Below are 21,756 nucleotides of genomic sequence, written 5' to 3'. Positions count from 1 at the left end.
GTAAATTAAAGTCTGGAATGTGCACGAGAAGCTACAGCAGTTATCTTAATAATCAGATAAAGATAAATAATTTTCTTTCAAAACTTACTCTGAACTATATTATTACTAATACAGTATTTGTGAAACACTTGATGATTTTTCAAGAGAAAGACCCTTTTCTTCCTAATGTCTCCTCTAGGCCAATTTATATATCTATCCTTAGTTTCTTCATCTGAAAAATGAGAACAATAGGACTACCTTCTTTTAAAGTTTAAGGTAAATCCCCTTAGGTAATGCATTGTAAATTTCCTTTTGATTTTTTTTTTTAGATTGTTGTTGTGGATCATTTTTAAAGTCTATATTGAATTTGTTACAATACTGCTTCTGTCTTATGTTTTGCTTTTTTGGCCGCAAGGTATGTGGGATGTTAGCTTCTCTATCCCTGAGCAACCTGCACCCCCTGCAATTGAAGGCAAAGTCTTAACCACTGGACTGCTAGGGATGTCCTCCTTTTACTTTTTAAATGTGGTTTCATACTGAATATTTATCATTATTTCTAGTTAGACACTCTGACAAATGTCTAGATATTTTTAAACAACAATAATAACATATTTGAAAGATTCTGATGTTGTTGTTTAGTCACCAAGGTGTGTCGGACTCTTTACGACCCCTTGGACTACAGACACCAGGCTTCCCTGTCCCTCAAAGGATGAAGCAGATCCACCTACAATAATCATCCTCAGATACCTTCACTTACTTAGGGTCATATATAAAAATCTCAGATGCTAAATCTGTTGGTTCAGAGAATGTCCCATTTTCCGGGCATGCATTTTGTTTTATAGTTTGTTCCACTCATACCTTAAAAAGATACCATCATAAAGCCAAAGTCCTATGTGTAAATTTCTGCAGTCACAAGATCAAAATTAGTGTGTCCTAGTGTGTCCCAGATAAAATCTAATTCATGATTAATTCTTTAATATTTACATAATATCTTTAGAGAAATTCTAATTTTCTCCCTGAGTCATCAAAATAACCATTTATAACTGAGAGCTCTAAATCGAATATGATGACAAAAATATGGAAAAAAGTGAATGCTTTACATAAAAGATTAATGTACATTTTTAATTTTTTATTTAATTCCTTAAAGGCTTAGTGACTGCTTCTTTTGGTCAAGTATGATGCTAAATGTTTGAACAAAGCCTCCTCTCAGACACACTGGTTGTGTTTTTCTCATTACTTACAATGAAAAATGGCAAGCACTCTAATAAAGTCATTGTTATACTGCAGTTAGAAAGGGTCCCCACATGTGCCTGGGAAAGGGGAAGGTGGTCAAAGATGACACCACAATGTGGCAGCATCTGTTTGGGGACAGGAAGAATGGGTAGGGGTTTTCCAGGTAGAGTATGTAGGGAGAGCATCCCCAGCAGAAATACATGAAGAAAATCTTGGGTTTGTTTAGGAAACGATAAAATTAAGGACCAGGCTGGGCATGGTGAGAGCTAAGGTCTGACAGATGAGCAACCTGTCCTTTCATTCCCATCTTTCCTTTCATCTTACCCCTTCCATCCCTCTTTCCTTCACTCTTTACTGAGTATTTCTTATATACAAGGCATTGTGTTAGTTGCCAAGACAGACATGGCCTTGCTTTCATGTAACTGAGTCTACGTGTAGAGAAATGAAATTGTCTTTACGTGTAGAGACAATGAAAGGAAATAAGATTTTTAAAGCTTACAGTGATGTATTCATGAAAAAGAAAAGGGATGAGATGTATAAAATATTATTAAAATACTCCTATCAAAAGAAAGAGCAAATATGAAAGGTCAGTTAGGAAGATGTTCAGTATTTTTAAAGACTAACAAATGACAGTATTGTTGAAATTCAGGATTCAGTGTGGGGGAGGGCATCAGGAAGGACCTTGAAAACCATGTTGAAGAATTAAATTTTTTCACTTGCAGGAAATGGGGAACCACTTGAACAAAATACAGGAGGAGAATGACATGATCTAAACCACAGCTGGATTCCATAGAACTTTCTGTATTGTACAAATGTGCTTTGTCCAAGATGGTAGCCACTAGCTCTATATGGCTATGTAGCCCTTGAAATCTAGCTAGTGTGACTGAGAAATTGAAATTGTGATTATATTCAATTTAACTGCATTTTATTTCCATTCAAAGGGCCACATGTGGCTAGTGGCTACCGTACCAGCACAGATCTAAACTGAGTTAGAGACACTGGGGCAGCTGGGTGGATACCAAAGGGCTGGAAACAAGCACACGGGGCTGCCGTAAGTGCTCACCTTAAAGAGGACAGTGTTTGGGACTCCCCTGGTGGGCCAGTGGCTAAGAATCTGCTTCTGCAGGGGGCCTGGGTTCTATTCCTGTTTGGGGAACTAAGATCCCTGCAAGGCATGGTGCAGCCAAAAAAAAAGGGGGGGGCAAATATGATGGTGTTTGAGCTTAGTAACTAAAATAAACAGGACATGGTGATTATTTGGATATAGGAAATAAAGGACATTAAAGAATTTTGAAGCAATACCCTTGTGGAAGGCTCACAACCGTCTTCTATTAATCTACATTGCTTTCACATTAGATAATTCTCTTTCTTTTGTCTCCTTTTAGCCTTATTTATCTAATTAATCACAAAATACACCAAACTGGTCAAACAGTTCACATAAAGATGAGCAAAATATGGAATTCCCTGGTGATACAGTGGATAGCAGTCTGCCTGTGAATGCAGGGGACACGGGTTCCGTCCTTGGTCTGGGAAGACCGTGCGCCGTAACTACTGAAAGCCAAGCACTCTAGGACCTCAGAGTCACTGCTACTGAAGCTCATGTGCCTACAACCTGTCCTCTGAGACAAGAGATGCCCGTGCACCGTGGCACAGAGTCCCACTTGCAGCAACTAGAAAAAACTTGGGTGTAACAATGAAGACCCAGCGCAACCACAAAGAATTACATACACAAATTATTCAAAAAAAAAAAAAGGAAGGAGTGAAACCCTAAAAGCAGCCAATTGAAAAAGGACATTATATTTAAAAAAAAAAAAGACTAGCAAAATGTAATTAAATCTTTCCATAAGTGGTATCTGTAGCTCAGAGCAGGTATCTGATATTTCCCTCTGGTGTGTCTTTTTATGACGGGAAATTAGGAGTTGTGAGGATAAAATCCTCTATACCCATGATAACCTTGATTCTCACTGTTCACCCTCAGGTCACGGGAATCCCACCAACTCCCATAAATCTCAAGAGGCTCACAACGACCTAAGGCTGACAGGGGACAGTTAGCAGTGAAGAGTGGCTTTTAATTCACTTAGTTACCTTCTTGGGGCTGTCAATCAGGCCAATAATGACTTTTCCCTATATGAAAGAATTTGCAAAGTTGATGAATGCTACAGGGACAATAAGGAAGAGATGGGCTGAGATGGAAATACATCATTGTGTAGCTGTATGGACCATGAGACCGTAACCAGAATTAAGATTTAATAACATATTTCATATATTTATCACGGCCCTCCTAATTTTTGGCCTGTCTGCTAAGCCCTGTATATTAATTTCTTAGTTAATCCTCCTTTTACTTATGTAGCTCACATAAATTGTTATGACTCTCGAGTTATAAAATGCTTTGAGTCATAAAAGGAGGGTCATATACATTTTTACCCAGCCACAAAGTTAGTGAGATAATAAGTGTAATCTCCTGATCATAATATCTGACACTTAATCAATTATTAGCCAGTGTTGAATAGCTGTCAGAATGGTGGTATTTGATTTTATGTTTGTCCAATTTTTGTCAGAACCATTAATTATATAGAAAAATATGTTTTTATGGAAAACACTGTACACCCAAGAAATAAGAGTAGTGCATATAAAAGTAGGTTTTTTGAAAATTTCCTAAAGTTATTTATATACACTTAAAAATTTTAATTGGACATTCAGACTCAGTAAGTGCTAAGGTCTCATGGTAAGTGCTAGGAAGTAAGAGGTGAACAAGATGTAGACTGTTGGGACTCCCCTGGTGGTCCAGTGGTTAAGACTTGACCTTCCAAGGCAGGGGGTGCAGGTCTGATCCCTGATCTCAGAAATGAGATCCCACATGACTCAAGGCCATAAATCCAAAACATAACACAGAAGCAGTGCTGTAACAAACTCAATAAAGACTAAAAATGGTCCACATCAAAAAAAAAAAAAACTTAAAAAGATGCATCCTATTAATTCTTTAAGAAATGGAAGTGCATTTAGACTGAAATAGCTTGTTTACTTGCTATCACAACAAAAATAACATAAGCACACCATTCCTATATTTAGCCAGATAACATCTTTCTAGGAGGTCGAAAGTATTTTTTACCAAAAACGCTGATCCCTAAAACACAGTGCCTGACCACATGGTCTAATCTAGTCTTGGACCTTCATGCAAGTGCAAAGCCTAATATCATGTACTTGTTGTTGAAAAAATGTGCTCCAGACATGTTTCCTCTTTCTCTGGTAGAGACCCCATCCTCCAACTTAACCACCCTGTGGGCTCTGCTCCCTTTCCACATCTGTTCTGCAGTTTCAGATCCTTGGTTTTAAAGAACATTTAGATCTTGTGCTGTCCTTTGCACCATTAAATTCATCTTTCATAACTCTGAACCTTTTTAAGGACTTCCATAAACTTTATTTTCATTTACCATGAAGCTATTAATACATACCTCAGTTGACTATCCCAAACTTGACTTGTACCATGAGGCCAATTTATAGGTATTTCAGCTAAGCCTATTCCACTCGCCAACCAACTGACTTCAAACACACAGAAGAGAGCTAATAAACATCTGATAGATGCATGGGAATGGCATTTCTCCATCTCTTAACATGTTCTCTTCTTAAATATGCAATATTACGTTTTCCTCTGCAACACTAAGTCAAATCTGATTGTCCTTTATCAAAAGCAAGGTTGTATAATACATTGTGCCACATCAGAATGTAGAAATATAAGGAAAACTAAAAGCTTTGTTGAAATGACTCCCATAAATATTTGAACATCAGATAAGAGTGTCAATCTCCCTTTGTTGGGATGCAAAATAGGGGATTTATTTTGCCTTATGAGTATAATAATGTTAGATAACACAGCTCAGCCTATACAAGCAGCTTTGTTTCTCTCAGAATATAAATGTTATTATTAAGTTTTGTTCCCTAGAGGGTACAGAGACTTCACCAATCAGAAAAAAATAAAAACATTTTAAACCCCAGATAAGCACATTTCTCATTTTCTCCCTCTTTCAAACTTCTTATGCCTTTTTTAAAAAGCACCCTAGATCACTTTTTAAAAACCAGTTCATTAATATGTGAAGCTTGATTTTTTATTATTATTATTAGTCAGGTTTGCTGTACCACACTGGAAACATTTCAGCTAAATCAATTTGCTGCTTTAGAGCCTGCATCTCAAAATGCAGAACAGATATATATTTGGCCCCACACCACAGTGTAGTGGTTGCATGTGACTTCGGAGCTAGATGGCTAGCAGGGTGAAGTTAGTCAAATTACTTCATCAGTGAAGAGGTTCCCTACACTTGTCCTGGATGGATGTGAAGATACACAGGGCAGGTGTCCCTTTAAGGAAAGACAGCAGAGCTCTAGGAGGACCAGTCAGGGGAAACCCTCTAAATATCAGCTCCTGAGAATCTGCCTCATTTTCAGAGACTGTCCTGTGTTACCTGGAGATTAAGCCAGCAGAGAGATAAAGACACTACCAGTTTGGCAGGACATAGGACTCCTCTGATGATCGATACGCATTCCACTGGATTGGGCCAAGGCTTTGCCAGGCCTGCGCTGCAGGTTAACTGTGCCCCCTGCCTGCCTGTTTCTGTCCCCTCGCAGTCACAGGTGCTGCTTTCTAACAAACAGCTTGTACTTCAAATGCCATCTACTTCCAGGGAAAACAACATGTAACCCATGTTTTTAATGGAATATGGGAATAAGAATACGGGTAATTCACAGGGTTCATGTAATATAGTATAAATGAGATACCTGTGAAGGGCCCTGTACTGAAACACTAAACAGGCATGACTAAAGATCCACAAGACACTTCCAGTATGACTCGTTAAATATCTACTCTCGTATTGGGGAATACATGTTAGAGTTTGTCGAACATACTCCAGCAAATCTATTCCAAGTGAATTTCTATTTCATGTCACTTCATGTTTTCAGAGAGAGAGGAATGCTGCTGGAATCAGAGATTTTGCCAAGACACTGAAATGCAGAGACTAATTTGGCTAAGACAATCACCAGCCTCGGTTCTAAAAACCACTGTATTGTAATCATCACTGAGGTCTAGAGAATGGAAGGGGCAGGTAGAAAATTCAAGTATTGTGAGAAACTCATGCAAGAAACAAATATCTTCCCCACTCCAAGTGAGAAAGCATCCAGGTCTTTTTTATGATGCCTTTTCACAGTCTGTATGGTAGCTATCGGCTTCCCCCGTGACTGAGCAGTAGAGAATTTGCCTGCAATGCAAGAGATGAGGGTTCCTTTCCTGGGTTGGGAAGATCCCCTGGAGGAGGGCATGGCAACCCACTCCAGTATTCTTGCCTGGAGAATCCCCATGGACAGAGCAGCCTGGTGGGCTACAGTCCACAGGGTTGCAGAGTCGGACATGAATGAAGCAACTGAGCAGACAAGCATGATAGCTATGGTGATTTCTCCAAAAGCGATGCTACGTGAAGCCAATTGTTTCCGGTAGATTCAAAGGAAGCGCACACTGTCAGGGGCCGCATAGAACTAACCTCCAGAGGGTTCTAAGGTAAGCATGGAGGTTGTCAACTCCATCATATACAACTGGATTCTAATACAAAGAATTTCTTTGACTACAACAGATTTTTTTAAAATATTTTTTTTTAATCCTCTCTCTTGGGAGTTTTCTAGACAGAATAAGATCCTGAAATTTTGTGAGCATCAACTATTAAAATTACTGATGAAAATCCCAAGCTCTTACCAGTATACCATAGGAGATGACCAACTCTTTTGTAAAATAAATATCTTAGGCTTTACAGGTCATACTGTCTCTGTTATAATGACTCCACTGCAGTTCTTGGGCATAAAGGAATGAGAGTGGCTGCATTCCAATAAAATTAAAAAAAAAAAAGAAAAGTGGGGAGCCAGATTCGGGACACAGGCTATAGTTGACTGACTTCTGGCCTCATGTAGTACAGTTTAAACTATTCATTCATGGAACACATCTGCCCCCCATCCCTTCATGAAGGGTCTATGGAAAGGACAGGAGGCAAATTTATATATTATAATAATATATAGACATGTATTCTCTTACAAAATAGGAATAAGTGTCATGATATCCGCAATGCTTGATGGATTAGAATCTAGAGCTCGGACCAGCATGGAAGCCTCAGTGTCCTTTACCTCAGATGCTTCTGATTCTCTATAGAAAGTTCAAAGATTAAATCACTTCTTCTTAAAGAGTGCAAGGCACCTGAGCCAATTAACTTATCTATGGAATCCTACTGCAAAGAAACTGGAGTTCAAATTGATCTGGTCACACTGTCTCTAGTCCTAGTGATGTTCCTTAGAGCACAGCTAGGGAGATGCTGCTCTTGGAGAAAAGTGGTATATATCTATTTTTCAAATTTAACAGGCATAAATGCACTTTAAATTATAAAGAAATGTTTTGCTAAACATTGGTTTGCAGCCTCTGTATGGCAAATTTACAGGAAGATACAGTTTTGAATCAACTGCAAGTGAAGATGCTATTTAGAGTCACTAATAATGAAATAAACCCCTTAGTTATGAATCAGTTATTATATTTCACTGAACTCCAACTGTTTCTTTCTCACTGTTTAATTTCATTCTAGCTTTTGTTATTGTGCCTAAAGAAACCATTTTAACATTTTCTCGCATGCACTTCGAATATCAAAAATTCCATCTACAAGTTTTCAGCTTTTTGGCTCTAATTGCTCTACTGGTTGCTCTAACTGCTTTAATAAATAATATTATCTGAGTTCTGCTAGTCCCAGAATTCTAAAGTCCCTGCATCACACATTTATTATTCCTTTAAGGGGAAAAAGGAGCCTTTTTCTACCAAAAGCTTCCTTTATAGTGAGAGTGAAAGAAGAGGGAGGGAAGGAGGTACGGAACAAAAAATGAGAGAAAAGAAGATACACACAGTCCACGCTCTAGATTAATACTAGTCTATCTAGAGTGTGAGATAGTTCCACATTAGCATCATTGAGTATCTGTGGTTCCTTCTATTACAATCCCTTAGAAAACTAAGAAATCTCTTCTTCTACATGAGCCTAAAAATAATCTAGTTTTGCTTATCATTTTCAGATTGAATTAAAGGTTAGATAATTGTGAAAGACTTGAATTTAACACAGCTGTGTAACTCGCTTCCTTAGTACAGAGCAATGTCCAGGAGGGCAGAGGCTCTGTCTCTATAGAAATCCCTTAAGAAGCCATGAGTTTCTGTATATCTATATCTAAACCATAGATCTAGATCTGTGTGTACCATTCCATATGTGACATATACATATATCATAAATGCTATGTATATACATACATATATGTATATATATGTATAGTAATGTGAATGAATGGGTGACCATATGACTAAATGAACACATGACTTAATTAGTATTAATCACTGTTAGCTGAATTAGCAGTACAGTGAGGTTTTTGGGAGAAAAATGACTTGGATAAGCTGGTACTTTTGAAATGGGAAACATTCAAATTTTAATTGGCTAAAAGTGTGCAGGAACTAAATGACCAAGCTTTAACTGCTTTTAAAAGACTCCTTGTGTGATACTAGACCCCTGTACACTGTTGGTGGGTAAGCAAAGTGGTGCAGCAGCTATGGAAAACATGGACGTTCCTAAAAAATTAAAATAGAACGACCATATGATTCAGCAATCTCACTCCTGGGCATTTATTCAAAAGAACTGAAATCATATTAGCACCCCTAGGTTCACTGTAGCATCATTCACAATAGCTAAGATGTGGAAACAACGTAAACGGCCATCAGCAGATGAATAAGTAAAGAAAATGTACTATAGTATATTGTTGTTTAGCCTCAAAAAGAAGAAAATTCTGCAATGTGCAGCAACATGGATGAACCTGGAGGACATTGTGCTAAGGAAAAGAAACCAGTCACCAAAGGATAACGTAGCATGATTCCACTTATATTCTACCTGGGATCTTGCTTCCCTGATAGCTCAACTGGTAAAGAATCCTCCTGCAATGCAGGAGACCCCGGTTCGACTCCTGGGTCGGGAAGATCCGCTGGAGAAGGGAACAGCTTATCCACTCCAGTATTCTAGCCTGGAGAATTCCATGCACTGGATAGTCCATGGAGTTGCAAAGAGCCGGACATGATTGAGTGACTTTTACTTATACTAGGCACTTAAAACAATCAGAGTCGTAGATGCATAGAATGATGGTTGCCCGGCTGGCCTCAGAGAAGGGAGGAATGAGAAGTTGCTATAAAGTGTTACTTACACTCTGCACAATGCTGTGGCTATAGTTAACAATACTGTATTGTAGCCTTAAAAATCTGTTGAAAAGACAGATCTCATGTAAAGTGTTCTTATCACAATTAAAAACAACAGCAAAACAAGACAAGGTCTCTTGGGAATTATTGCAAGATTGAGGAGAGAGTCAATCGATACACAGTTTATTTACCATACAATTACCAGGTTCTCTATGAAATATTTCCACTGTAGCACCATTGGCTATCAGGACTATCAGAAGTGCTTTCAAGAAAAGAGCTCATTAACAGCAAGCCTGGTGTCTGAGGTGAATTGTAAAAATGCCAGAATACAAGTAGAAAAAAAAAAAAAAAAAGCAGAGTCTTGTGTTGAGTGGGCACTTCAAGAGAGGAATTAGGACAACAGAGCATTGTGGCCACCATGGTTATGTGTCAACCACTTTGACTACTGAATAGCCATCATTCCCACTTTTTAATTTAAGCAGCTCATGTAGATATATGGGAAATGCTTTGAAAGAAAAGTAAGAAGCAGCCATCTAAAAAGAAAATAGTCACATGCCATCTCAATGCCATGGTGACAATAAATACACACTTGACATGAATTTATTGGGTGGAAAATAAAAATGAGCCATGGCAGGTTTACATGAAAGCACTGACCTTTAATTAACACCTACTCTGTGCTATGGTTTTTCCAGTAGTCATGTATTGATGTGAGAGTTGGACTGTGATGAAGGCTGAGTGCCAAAGAATTGATGCTTTTGAACTGTAGTGTTGGAGAAAACTCTTGAGAGTCCCTTGGACTGCAAGGAGATCCAACCAGTCCATTGTGACGGAGATTAACCCTGGGATTTCTTTGGAAGGAATGATGCTAAAGCTGAAACTTCAGTACTTTGGCCACCTCATGCGAAGAGTTGACCCATTGGAAAAGACTCTGATGCTGGGAGGGATTGGGAGCAGGAGGAGAAGGAGACGACAGAGGATGAGATGGCTGGATGGCATCACGGACTCGATGGACGTGAGTCTGAGTGAACTCCGGGAGATGGTGATGGACAGGGAGGCTTGGCATGCTGTGATTCATGGGGTCGCAAAGAGTCGGACATGACTGAGTGACTGAACTGAACTGAACTGTACTAGTAAGGGCTTCCCCCTTGGTTCAGCAGTAAGGAATCCATCTGCCCATGCAGGAGATGTGAGTTTGATCCCTGGGTCTGTGCCGGGAGCCAGTGTGAGGAACTCTGCCCATGGCAAAGGTCATGAGGAAGGAGGCTTCGGCATACGCAAAGGTGGGATTGAGCCTCAGGAAACCCCCTGTTCCGGAGCATCTACCCTCAAAACCAGAGTCTACCTACTTTACTGTTTCATGCTCTCACCTACACCTCTGACTTTATGGGGGGCTGTTCCCCACCGGTTCTCTTGGAGAAGGAGTAAACTTGCAGCTCCAGTCAACAGAAATTCCTGGGTGTGACAAGGGTGTCTCAGGTCAAACCTCTCTGCTGGCAGCAACCATAAGCAGCACAGAGAGTTTGGAGTATTTTGAAAATCTTAATTAGCATAGGGCTTTTCTCATTGTTGAGTCAATGATTGTCGCCAGGCCTCCATATCCTTAGGTACCTGGGAATATATTAATGTATTTGGAATATAGAAAAGGAAATATAGTAGTTTTTGATGTTAACAATACTAGACTTTTTGAGCTAATGAATTTTCTCTTTTGTTGTAGATCACTGTACTTTGTTATAAATCACCGTGTCCTTGCTATGTAAAAATGTAACTTTATCACTATCTTAAGACTAAATAGATCTTAAGGGGAACACTGGTGAAGTGTTTTCATTTGTTGGGCTGATGTTTGCTGCTAAATCTCCATATTCCCTGCCCTTATAATGAATATAACTAGCATATAGGAGAAATAAGTATTAACCTTTAAGATTAATCATGTTAACCTTAGGTTAAATAAATCTCTTTCTTAGTTGTAACCCACTACACCCTCACCCTATAGGAATGCAACTTTATCTGGTACCTTCAGAAGGTGGTGCCTGGTTTAAGAAAAAACACCCTTGGAAAAAATAAGTTTTCTGGTTAACTGACCGTTATCAGAAAGAAAGGGTCGTAAAATGTCAGCAGGCCTCATGGCCAGAAGATGATGTAAAACCCCTAAGACCTTTTTTTTATACATTTATGTGAAGCACCTGATTTTGGTAAAGGTCAGGACTGCTGACCCCTGCGTGACTTTAAAATTTCCATTTGTCTCTATGTATAACAAAAAGTATACAAACAAACCTGAAAACTAAAGAAATCGGATCAGTCTCTGGAAAGACTGATTCCCCCATGTCATTCTTTCTTTCCCCTTCTGGCTGAATTTCCATCTGGAACGTGGGTACTCACCAAGCCTGCTAATTTTGCCTGGGCTTCCAAGATCGGACCAGGGAGGCCTCAGTGCCTCCTCTCCTTCGGGAGAATGGAAAGACACCTGTGGCCTACATAGGTGGTGATTGGTAGTCCACGTAAACCAAGTTATTCAGCCTCTTTTTCTCCACTAATATTTCCTACTACACTATCTGTTTCTAATCTCTCTATATATCTATAATTAAATAAGTTTTTCCTAGGACGCTGATTCCGTCTCCCCTTCAAATTACCCTGGATCCACCGGGGCTGGACCCCAGCAGGTCTGGAAGATCCCTTAGAGGAGGAAATGACAACCCACTCCAGTCTTCTTGCTTGGAAAATCCCACGGACAGAGGAGCCTGGCAGTCTACAGTCCATGGGGTCCCAAGAGAGTTGGACAGGACAGCAACTAAGCAACTGTGCTAGTAAGTTTGCCTTAAGTATAAATAACTTGCTGCCTCTAACACTGTTTCAGAGTGTCTGTCACAAAGTAAACAGTAAACATTAGCTGTCATGATCCTACATTTCATGCAAAATGCTAGGACCTAGCAATGCACGTGCAGACACAGTGGTCAATGGTAAGAAGAAATCTGGATTTAACCCTAGCCCTCACACCTCCTGCTACATCACCATGCACAGGAAACATCCTCAGTTTCCTTCCTCGTAAAACTGGAATCATACTGAGTACTTCACAGGTGCCTTTTGTGAGAATTAAGTGAAATGATACATAATAGAAACTTAACACAATGCCTGATTCATCAAATAACTATTGTTTCTCCTGTTACCTCCCCAATCATAATTTGGTTCACAGCTGATAGTAACAGACCCACACAAATGGGCTAGACTAAGGAGCAAGAAATATTCCACCCATACTCTGGTTAATTCCAGAGCCTGGTATACTCTCCTTTTTCTTGGTGTGCATCCTGAATTGAATGAAACCAGTTAGGAAATGAATGGGTTTTGTATTTCAATTAAATTGATCCTGCTAATTCAGAACAGCCTTGTTTATAATAGCCAATATATGGAAACAATCTAAGTGTCCATCCATGAATGAATGGATAAAGAAAATCACACACACGCGCGCAAACACAACACAGTGGAATACTACTCAGTCACGAAAAAGAATAAAATCCTATCATTTGTGAAAACATGGATGGACCCTGAATGTATTATGTGAAGTAAAGTAAGTCAGAGAAAGAAAAAAATATCATATAATCTTACTTATATGTGCCATGTAAAATAAAACAGAAACACACTCATAGAGAAGAGTAGCTACCAGAAGGGAAGAGGATTTTGGAGGTGGTGAAATGGGTGAGGGTGGTGAGCTGTATGGTGATAGATGGTGACTAGGCTTGTGGTGGTGAAAACTCTGTAGTGTATATCGATGTTTATACTACAAACATCTGTACTATAACATAACATTATAGTACCTAGCATAGTATAACACATACTGTAAACATTATAGTCTAACTATAATTCTGTACACCTGAAACTTACTAGAATAAACAAATAAAGATTTGTAGAAAAAATTGGTCCTGCTAAGCCATCCCAACATGTCAAGACACAGTTTGTGTCACAGAAGTCACAAGGAAAGAAAGGGAGTGTGACAAAGGATAGAAAGCAGGTATTGCATTGTCAGAGAGAAAGACAAAAAGTGGCTATGCACCATGGTTCCATCCTTGACTGTGTGACAACAGGCAAGATAGTCTTTTTATCCTCAGCTTCCTCATCTGTTAAATGAGTATACACATTATCTCACAGAGGTGTTAAAGAATGAAATGAACCCATGTAGCACATCTCTGCCACATATTAAGCACTCACTAGTAGCAATATTCACCACAGTAGCAAAGGCAAATTAGACTAAATGAGGTTAATTAGACTATTCAGCATGCAACTGATAAGTGAGAAGAAAAAGATAATCCTGCACAGTCAGCAACCTTTAGTAGAAGAATCTCTGCTAAAATGAGTAGTAGGCTTTTATTTTGCATTTAAGATATGAAATGTATGGTGGCTTTATTAGTTGGTAGTCCTAATAACTCCACTTATTTTATTTAACAACTTAATTATTTCAGTAACTGTCTGAGGAAAATGATATTATCCCAGAATACCAAGGAAGAAGCTGAGTCTCAAAGAGAATTCCGGAGACCAGCTATCTGTCTGGGAAGTAGCAGTGACAGGGTTTGAAATGGTCTGTTCAAGACATGGCATCTTTTAAATAATTTACACAACTATATTCTATATTACTGAGATGAATATGCTAATAAAGAAAGTAGCACATGCTTAATTAATGTTCCCAGAAGGGACATTTTGCCTTTTTTGTCACTTTGCCTTTGTGTTTTGTCTTTGTGTCACTGTTTGTTTGCCCTGTGATTATACAAACATAAATACAGACATGTTTATAGCCATAGATACATGTTTAGTTATAAGAATTTTTAAATACATTGATATTTTTAGCCTGACAGTGAGCTCTCAAAAGAAGCAGAGTCATAGAGGAAGTTGACCAGCCAATTAATGACTACATGTTTTAACACGGCAAATGCCACAATAAATGCCTATTCCTTGCTGGATAGCAAAGTAAACATTTCCCTAAAAGATGGATACAGTCTTGTTAGGATATAAAATACAACAGTCCTAAAGAGACAATCATGCTTTACTATTTGTTGCTTGATAATTCCCTGAATATCTATGCCCTCTAGTCCTGTTTTAAAAGGTTAAATGGCTCTAAATCTGTCTACTAGACTTCTAAGGAACTCTGCACTGCTCTGGCTAGTCAGGAAATTTAATTTTCTACACAAACTAACCAATTGTGCATAGAAAGAGGAAAGCCGCTCTCCACAACCCAACTGGGGGACTAGGGCGGGAGGGGGGATAACTGCAAAAATGCAGAACAGATACTGAAAAAAATGCAGTTGGTGATTCTTACATTCTTATCCCACGGAGCCAACGCACTGTCAATCAGAACCATGTGGGGCGCTCTTTCTGAATAATCCATTAAAGCCCTGCTGGAAATGATTTGAAACACTGCTCACCCCTTCTTTGGGTGGGGCCATGTATGCCATCTGGGCTTCCCAGGTGGCGCTAGTATTAGAGAACCTGCCTACCAATGCAGGAGACTGAAGAGATGTGGGTCCAGTCCCTGGGTTGGGAAGATCCCCTGGAGAAGGAAGTGGCAACCCACTCCAGAATTCTTGCCTAAAGAATCCCATGGACAGAGGAGCCTGGTGCATACGGTCCATGGGATCGCAGGGAGTTTGACATGGCTGAATTAAATTTGCACATAAACAGGCACATATGCCAAGGGAACTATTAATAGCACTTGCCTGCCATCTACCAGAGCTACAGATATGCCTGGGTCCATCTCTTCCTGGGAACACGGCCCCAAGCCCCCTTTAGTTTGCCTGGAAATGAAATGCTTCCAAATTGGGCAGTTGTTGCTAAGCAGTATGCCAGTGACAGTAATAAGAAACAATAGCAATAGCCGTAACAATCAACTGCAATGGTAATAGTCACTGGATTCCCTGTGAACTGGAATGATTCCAAAATTATCCACGTTTACATAAGTAAAAAGATGGATTACAAACCGTGGGAGCTCTGAACCTAGATTTTTACCCATTTCTGCCCATTTGAGATTAGTATTACTTCAGTACCATAAGTTCCTCAAACTTCACCTCTAGCTGATGAAGAACATGTCTCAGCACAGGCAGTTTGTTCCTGCTGGTACTCCAGAGTCCATGTCTGGGGTGTACCTGGGACTCCTGATATCTGAACCCCCACTTTCCCTGAGGGTCCTCAGCTGGGCTCACTCCTGGCCCCCTATGAGGCCTTTGCTGGCAGGAGTAGAAACTCGACAAAACAAGTGCTAAGCTGACCCCTGGTCTCTCGGTTGGTTCAATCCTGCTTACCCTTGCCATTATTCTGTCTCTTATGCTTAAAGATGTGAAGGAAGTGGTAACTGCTCTGTTCTGTGTTCCTTCAGAAGAAAAGGGGTAAAAACGGGGCAGATTCATTTACTCAACAAGTATCATTGCCTCTATTTATATGAGAACTTCAGCATAAAGTGATTTGACAACTTCACCGTTTAGTCAGAAAATGGACATCCATGTAAACTTATTTTTCTGGATTCTTTCTTCCCTTGTCCCTTTTAGAGGTACGGTTCTCTTAGCAAATAGGGAGGATTCCGTGTGCCTACAGCATGTTGAGTTCCTTTAGAACAGAGAATAGGCAACTGACCATTCCTCAATTCCCCACATGGAGTTTTACCTTCTTAGAGGCTGCTCTTTTGAAGAAAGCATTTTTTTTGGTATCCTTATGAGATACACTCTCATCCTGAATTTCAAAATGGCTTGTGCTAAAAACAACTTTTCTGGATCTGAAAAGAATTCTTTTTTGCCCAGACACAAATTATTTGGGGCACTGACTATGCCGATGTGTTTTACCTCTAGCCTCAGAGTTTCAGCACCCTCGGGAGTATTGGGAGTTTAATACAGGAACAAGAATTGTATAAACATAGCTTTCAGAAAGCCACTTGTCTATCTAGAGTTTCTCTGAATAAAGTAATTAGAAAAATATCTGCCCTAAGTCCCCGTAATTTAGAAACTGAATGACTTGCATATAAGCTGACATCTAACTCATAAATTAACTGGACAGTTCTTTAAAACTGTTTTCTTCTATATAGTTTTCTCTCTCTTTTTCAACAAACATTTCCCAGAAAATATTTGAGATCCACACTCAAACACATCATTAACCAACACTTCACCCTTGGAGACCAGTGGACAAGTTATAGATTTTCAGCGTTCTTTCGGAAGAAAGCTATTTAGCTTGAGCATCTGCACCGTCATTTGGGTGACTGGCAAAAGAGAAAAGATGTACACAGTTCAACAACAACATAAAAACCCCAGAACTGAGCCTCATTTCTAGAAAAAAAAAAAAAAAGAACAAAAACCTTAATAAAGGGTTATATTTCTTATCTTGGGAAAATTTTTGAGCAGGGAAAGTATAAACAAAGGGTACTTTTGAAATAGCAGCGAAAGATTTTTGTCTAAAAGGCACCCATGCAGATATGCTGACCGATCAGAAATGCCCATCTAGTAATAAAAAGATAATTTCAAACCCAAATACAGAGATAAGATGGGGGTCTCTTAATAGTCCAAGACAATACCTTATGCCTCTAAATTTTTATCCATAATCCATGTGATTGTCAAAGAAGAAAGAAAAAAAATAGCAATACTTTTCTGATGCTAGAAAACAAATGCACAACAAGCAAAAACAATGTAATCCTGTAAGAAGGATTCACCGAAAAGCACTGCAAAATACATGTAATCTGGCCTTTTCACTATGCTCTCTGAAAGCCAAACAGCTTTCTTCATCTTAGCATTTCTGGCTCTGAGCATTATATATAGCTGTTCCCAGGTGTGTGGGCATGTGTGTGTGCAACACACCCATAGACACAAGCGTGGTGCATGTTGACCAAAATCCCTTGGCCTTGTGAGCAGTGTCTCAAAGGCAGCCACACAGACTGCATACATAATTACATTTTGTACTGATTTGCTTGTCTCAGGTCGAAGCGAATCTTCCTTTTAAAAGAGAAATACCTTATCGGACTGGAGGTGATGTCAGGGTCACGAGCGGTCACCTGCCCAATCACGGAGTTGAGAGCAGCGTTTTCATGCACTTCCAGGAGGTAAGTCGGTGAAGAGAAGACGGGAGGCTCATCAGCATCTTCGACGACAATTTTGACCGTCGCTGTGTCTTTAAAGGGGCCCCTGCCGCTGAAACGCGGGTCAATGTGGACGTTGGCTGCCTCTACCTTCAGTGTATAGGATTTTTTGGTCTCAAAATCCAGAGGCTGTTAAGAAATGACAAAGATGAATGTTTCTCACTAATGACCACAGCCGCGAGAACAAATGAGTATAACACTGATGGATGATCGTTATGTGCGTTTAAGCCCATTTGTGAGTCTTAATGGGATCACTCTCCTATCCCCCATATTCAACCTGTAAATTTTACAGGCATTTATTGATATCTGTTTATTATACAAGCTCAGTGAATCTAATCTCCTACTGTTTTGTTTTGTTTTGCTCATTTCACTTGGAATTCACAAAATATTCACAGTCATGAATCGTGCCATCAAAATTTCACTTCAGAGTCATAATAAAATTTTACTAGTGATGGCGTGACCTGCATACCAATCAGTCAGTTAATCGGGCCTCTGCTAGTCGGAGATAAGGCAGCATCGAACACAATCTCTATCTGGGAAGAATATTTCTATCATTTCTGCAACAGTGTGTGAAATGTAAAGAACGAGAAATAATCATTGTTTAGTCCACGGAGACATTATGAAGCATAATTTAGCACTAATCCCAACAAAGAGTGTTTTCTTACTTCACTTCTAGGGCATCACTGCTTTGCTGATCATGGCTAAAATGAAGTTTTTTCTTTTTCAGGGCATTCTTAGAAGGTCTCTATTATGGGTTCCGTGCTGTGAAGCAGGTGGGCATATAAAGATGTATGCAGATACATATCTACCTGTTTTTATATTTAAGGGAAGGAAGAGGGAGACGAGTAGATATATAGATAGCTAGGACTTTCTGTGTCTTCTGTGAACCACTTAAAAGCAATGCGAAATTACCTCATTGCACCATTACTGAAAATATTTCTGACCGATTAATTCTTCCTGCCTTAAAAGCCCCAAAGATTTAATGATCTAAGTAAATAGAGGAAGGTAAAAGAACACAGGCCCCTTAACAACCCAAAGCCCATCTGCGTCATCGTCCTCACTGTCCAATTCTCTCAAGCAGGGCATAATACTTCAGATGTCAAGGATGTATTTCTGTCAAAGTTCAAAAAGATAATTTAGGTTTGCTTTGCAATTTCTTATAAGAAATTGAACTTTACATCTGCGATGCAAATTTTTTTTTTTAAAGAAGAAGCCTGAACACAGCCAGCATTACTGAACTCTTTCAGAACTCTCCTACAAGCTTATATATGTATGTATATAGTGTTAATTTTTATATTTGAATTTTTTTCTAATTGGACTGGACTTTTCTTGAGAGATATTTTCTAATAAAGCAGATACTCAATCCTGCCCGTTCTGAAATTTCTAAGCACATATATATACATACCCATGAATACACAATTCAACATTAGCATTTTCACAATTTTCCAACAACCCCAACTGTAACAATTATGTAATTTCAAATTCTTCACAAATGCCATTGAATATAACATATTATGCTCTGCTAAATTCTTAGCCCAACCTGAACACATTCTGGTGTCCTTAGGACTTTATCAGACCAAAAAGAGGGTCCATGCATTGTGGGAAAATGACTCTGTACATCATTTTCCAAAATAAAATTCATGTGTCTCTTGGTGTTGAGATGTGTAGAATATGTTTCCAAGTTTATGAATAGTGATGAATAAAAATACAGCAAATGGCTAATTGCTTCAGTTTATAAAAGCACCTTATGGTAACAAAGAATAGCAGTTAATAATAACAATAAAAATGACATTAGGAATCATTAACCAAGGAAAATGTGGCCCTGGGTTATTCAATAATTGACTCAAGTATAATTATACTGTACTCTATTTCAAACATGAGTTTTTAAATACTTTGCAACTTTTACTACTGAGCTCCATCCAGGTCAAAATGAAGCAGTGCTCAGCAGAGTTAAAATAGATGCAACCAATTTTTTCCTCAAAATTAATTTTTAAAATTGATTTTGTAGTTTAGAGTATATCCAGAAAATTCCAGGTTCTCATTGTCAAGACCTCCCCGATGGGGGATTTCAGGAGCATGACCATGGGGAGCAGATCCCTGTGTAACATGAGAGAGAGAGTCAGATAGTAAGCTCGGAGTCATGTCAATATATTGCTGATCAAGACAGAGGGCAGAACTACTGGCTCCCGACAGCGTGACTGATCATACGTCTTCCAATTCATGAATCAGCAAATGTTTTAAAATTAATTTCTACTACTTCACAACAAACATGCAGTACAACATTGAGCAGAATACTCATTATGAGGATAAAGGGGCATTTTCCTTTGAAAATTCCATGTCCATAAAATACTGAACTGTGCTCTGCACATTTTTTCTAAAATAAATTTATCATGATGAGAAATAAATATGGAAAATGTACAGAATTTTTCACATTTACCATACATACATACACACACACAAATGTTTGTGAGCAAAAGCAATCACAGATTGCATATATTTTTTGTACTACTTGTGGAGATATTTCTTCTTTCAGTGGTAGCCCCAGGTGCGTGCATGCTAAGTTGCTTCAGTCCTGTTTGACTCTTTGTGACCCTATGGATGTAGCCCACCAAGCTCCTCTATCCATGGGATTCTCCAGGCAAGAATAGCGGAGTGGGTTGCCATGCCCTCCTCCAAGGGATCTTCCCGACCCAGGGATCGAACCCGTGTCTCTTACATCTCCTACATTAGCAGGCAGGTTTTTTACCACTAACACCACCTGAGAAGTCCAGCCCCACACCCAGGAACAAAACAAAGCTGAGCTTCACTGACCTCATTGCTTGGACATTTGATCACAACTTGGAGTATCTTATGTTAGCAGGGTGGGCCCTGTTCTTTCAGGGCCAGAACGAGCCAGAATAACAGGCTGACTAGTTTGTCTGTCTCTGAGTTTCCCTAAAAGCAGAGATTGCAAAGAAGACCTAGGAACCTCCAGTGCATGTTTTAGAACTATTCCAAGAAGCAGGAATACAGAAATTGCGGCGGGGACGGGGGAGAGTTCTATAGAAAAGGCATTGAATTTGCCACCTCTGCGGGCTAATGAGGATCCCCTCCCCAACCACTGAAAAACTTCTGAGGAGCCACAGACAATCTACCTCAGGATAATTTATTCCAAGGAAACTGTCCACAAGTCTTTGTCATTTATTGCTTGAAGGCTGCCTGGATAGCTGGAGGCTCTGCACAAGAACTGAGCAAGTTCCTGCAACTCATGGAAAAACACTGAGGCACAGACAGGAGAGAAATGATGGATGAGGCAGCAACCTAGCACCACCACGGTCACTGCTTACTGAGCTTTAGCTGAAATATCAAGTAGGACCAAGAGATAGGATGTGAGAAAAGGACTCTTACTTTTTCTTCCTATTTCTTCCAACATTATTTATTATTCATTTATTTGACTATGCCTGGTCTTGGTTGTGGCACATGGAGTGTGGGTTGCAGCATGTAGGATCTAGTTTCCTGACCAGGGATCTAATCTGGGCTCCCTGCATGAGGAGCATGGAATCGTAGCCACTAGACCACGAGGGAGGTCCCAAGACTCTTACTTTTTCATAGCTAAAGAAGCCAAACCTCCTTCCCTTCTAAGATTATATCAGGAAGTCCACCCAACCCCCACCATCTTCAATGTTCATGTTTCAAAGAGGTATTAATATTTTGAAGATAAGCAAAACCTTCCTGAGCTTACCTTTCTCAGTCTTATAATGCCATCCTGGGCCTGGGCATCAGAAGTGATCTCAAAGAGTGCTGTTCCATCTCCATCAATGATGTCATATGACGACTGCGCATTTTCACCAATATCCTGATCATTGGCCTTCACCCTTCCTATGGCAGTGCCAAGAACCACATCTTCCGGTACTGAGAAGTGATACAGACCTTAGGAAAGAGGAGAGACCCTGAGCACTGCATATGTTCCATTCATTCATTCATTTAGCAAATATTTATTGGGCACCTTTCTTGTTCGAGGTACCTGTGTACAGATGTGACCAACACAGTGATGGGAGAGGCAAAAACATCATTTTCACTGTGGAACATACAACCTTTTACATGACTCAGAGACAAATAGTCCCCAGAAAAAGCAGCGATCTCTCTTTGAAACTCTTCTGAGTTATGGGACTTACTCAACCATATGTTTACCAAGTACATATTTGGAGCAGAGTTATATCAGGATATTAGTGAGTCTGTG

The 21,756-nt window shown here is 39.5% G+C and overlaps 1 protein-coding gene across 1 annotated transcript in view; it reads right to left on the bottom strand.

Annotated features, from left to right (window-relative positions):
* Positions 1-21,756, bottom strand: part of CDH8 (cadherin 8) — a 327,579-nt gene that overhangs the window by 65,645 nt on the left and 240,178 nt on the right. The window contains 2 exon segments of the mRNA XM_040253857.1: positions 17,413-17,666; positions 21,259-21,446. Coding sequence (XP_040109791.1) covers positions 17,413-17,666; positions 21,259-21,446 — 442 coding nt within the window.

This window comes from Oryx dammah, unplaced genomic scaffold (genome assembly GCF_014754425.2).
Source record: "Oryx dammah isolate SB20612 unplaced genomic scaffold, SCBI_Odam_1.1 HiC_scaffold_13, whole genome shotgun sequence".
NCBI lineage: Eukaryota > Metazoa > Chordata > Mammalia > Artiodactyla > Bovidae > Oryx > Oryx dammah.
Note: the sequence above shows the minus strand (reverse complement) of the source record. Positions and strands in the feature narration are given on the sequence as shown.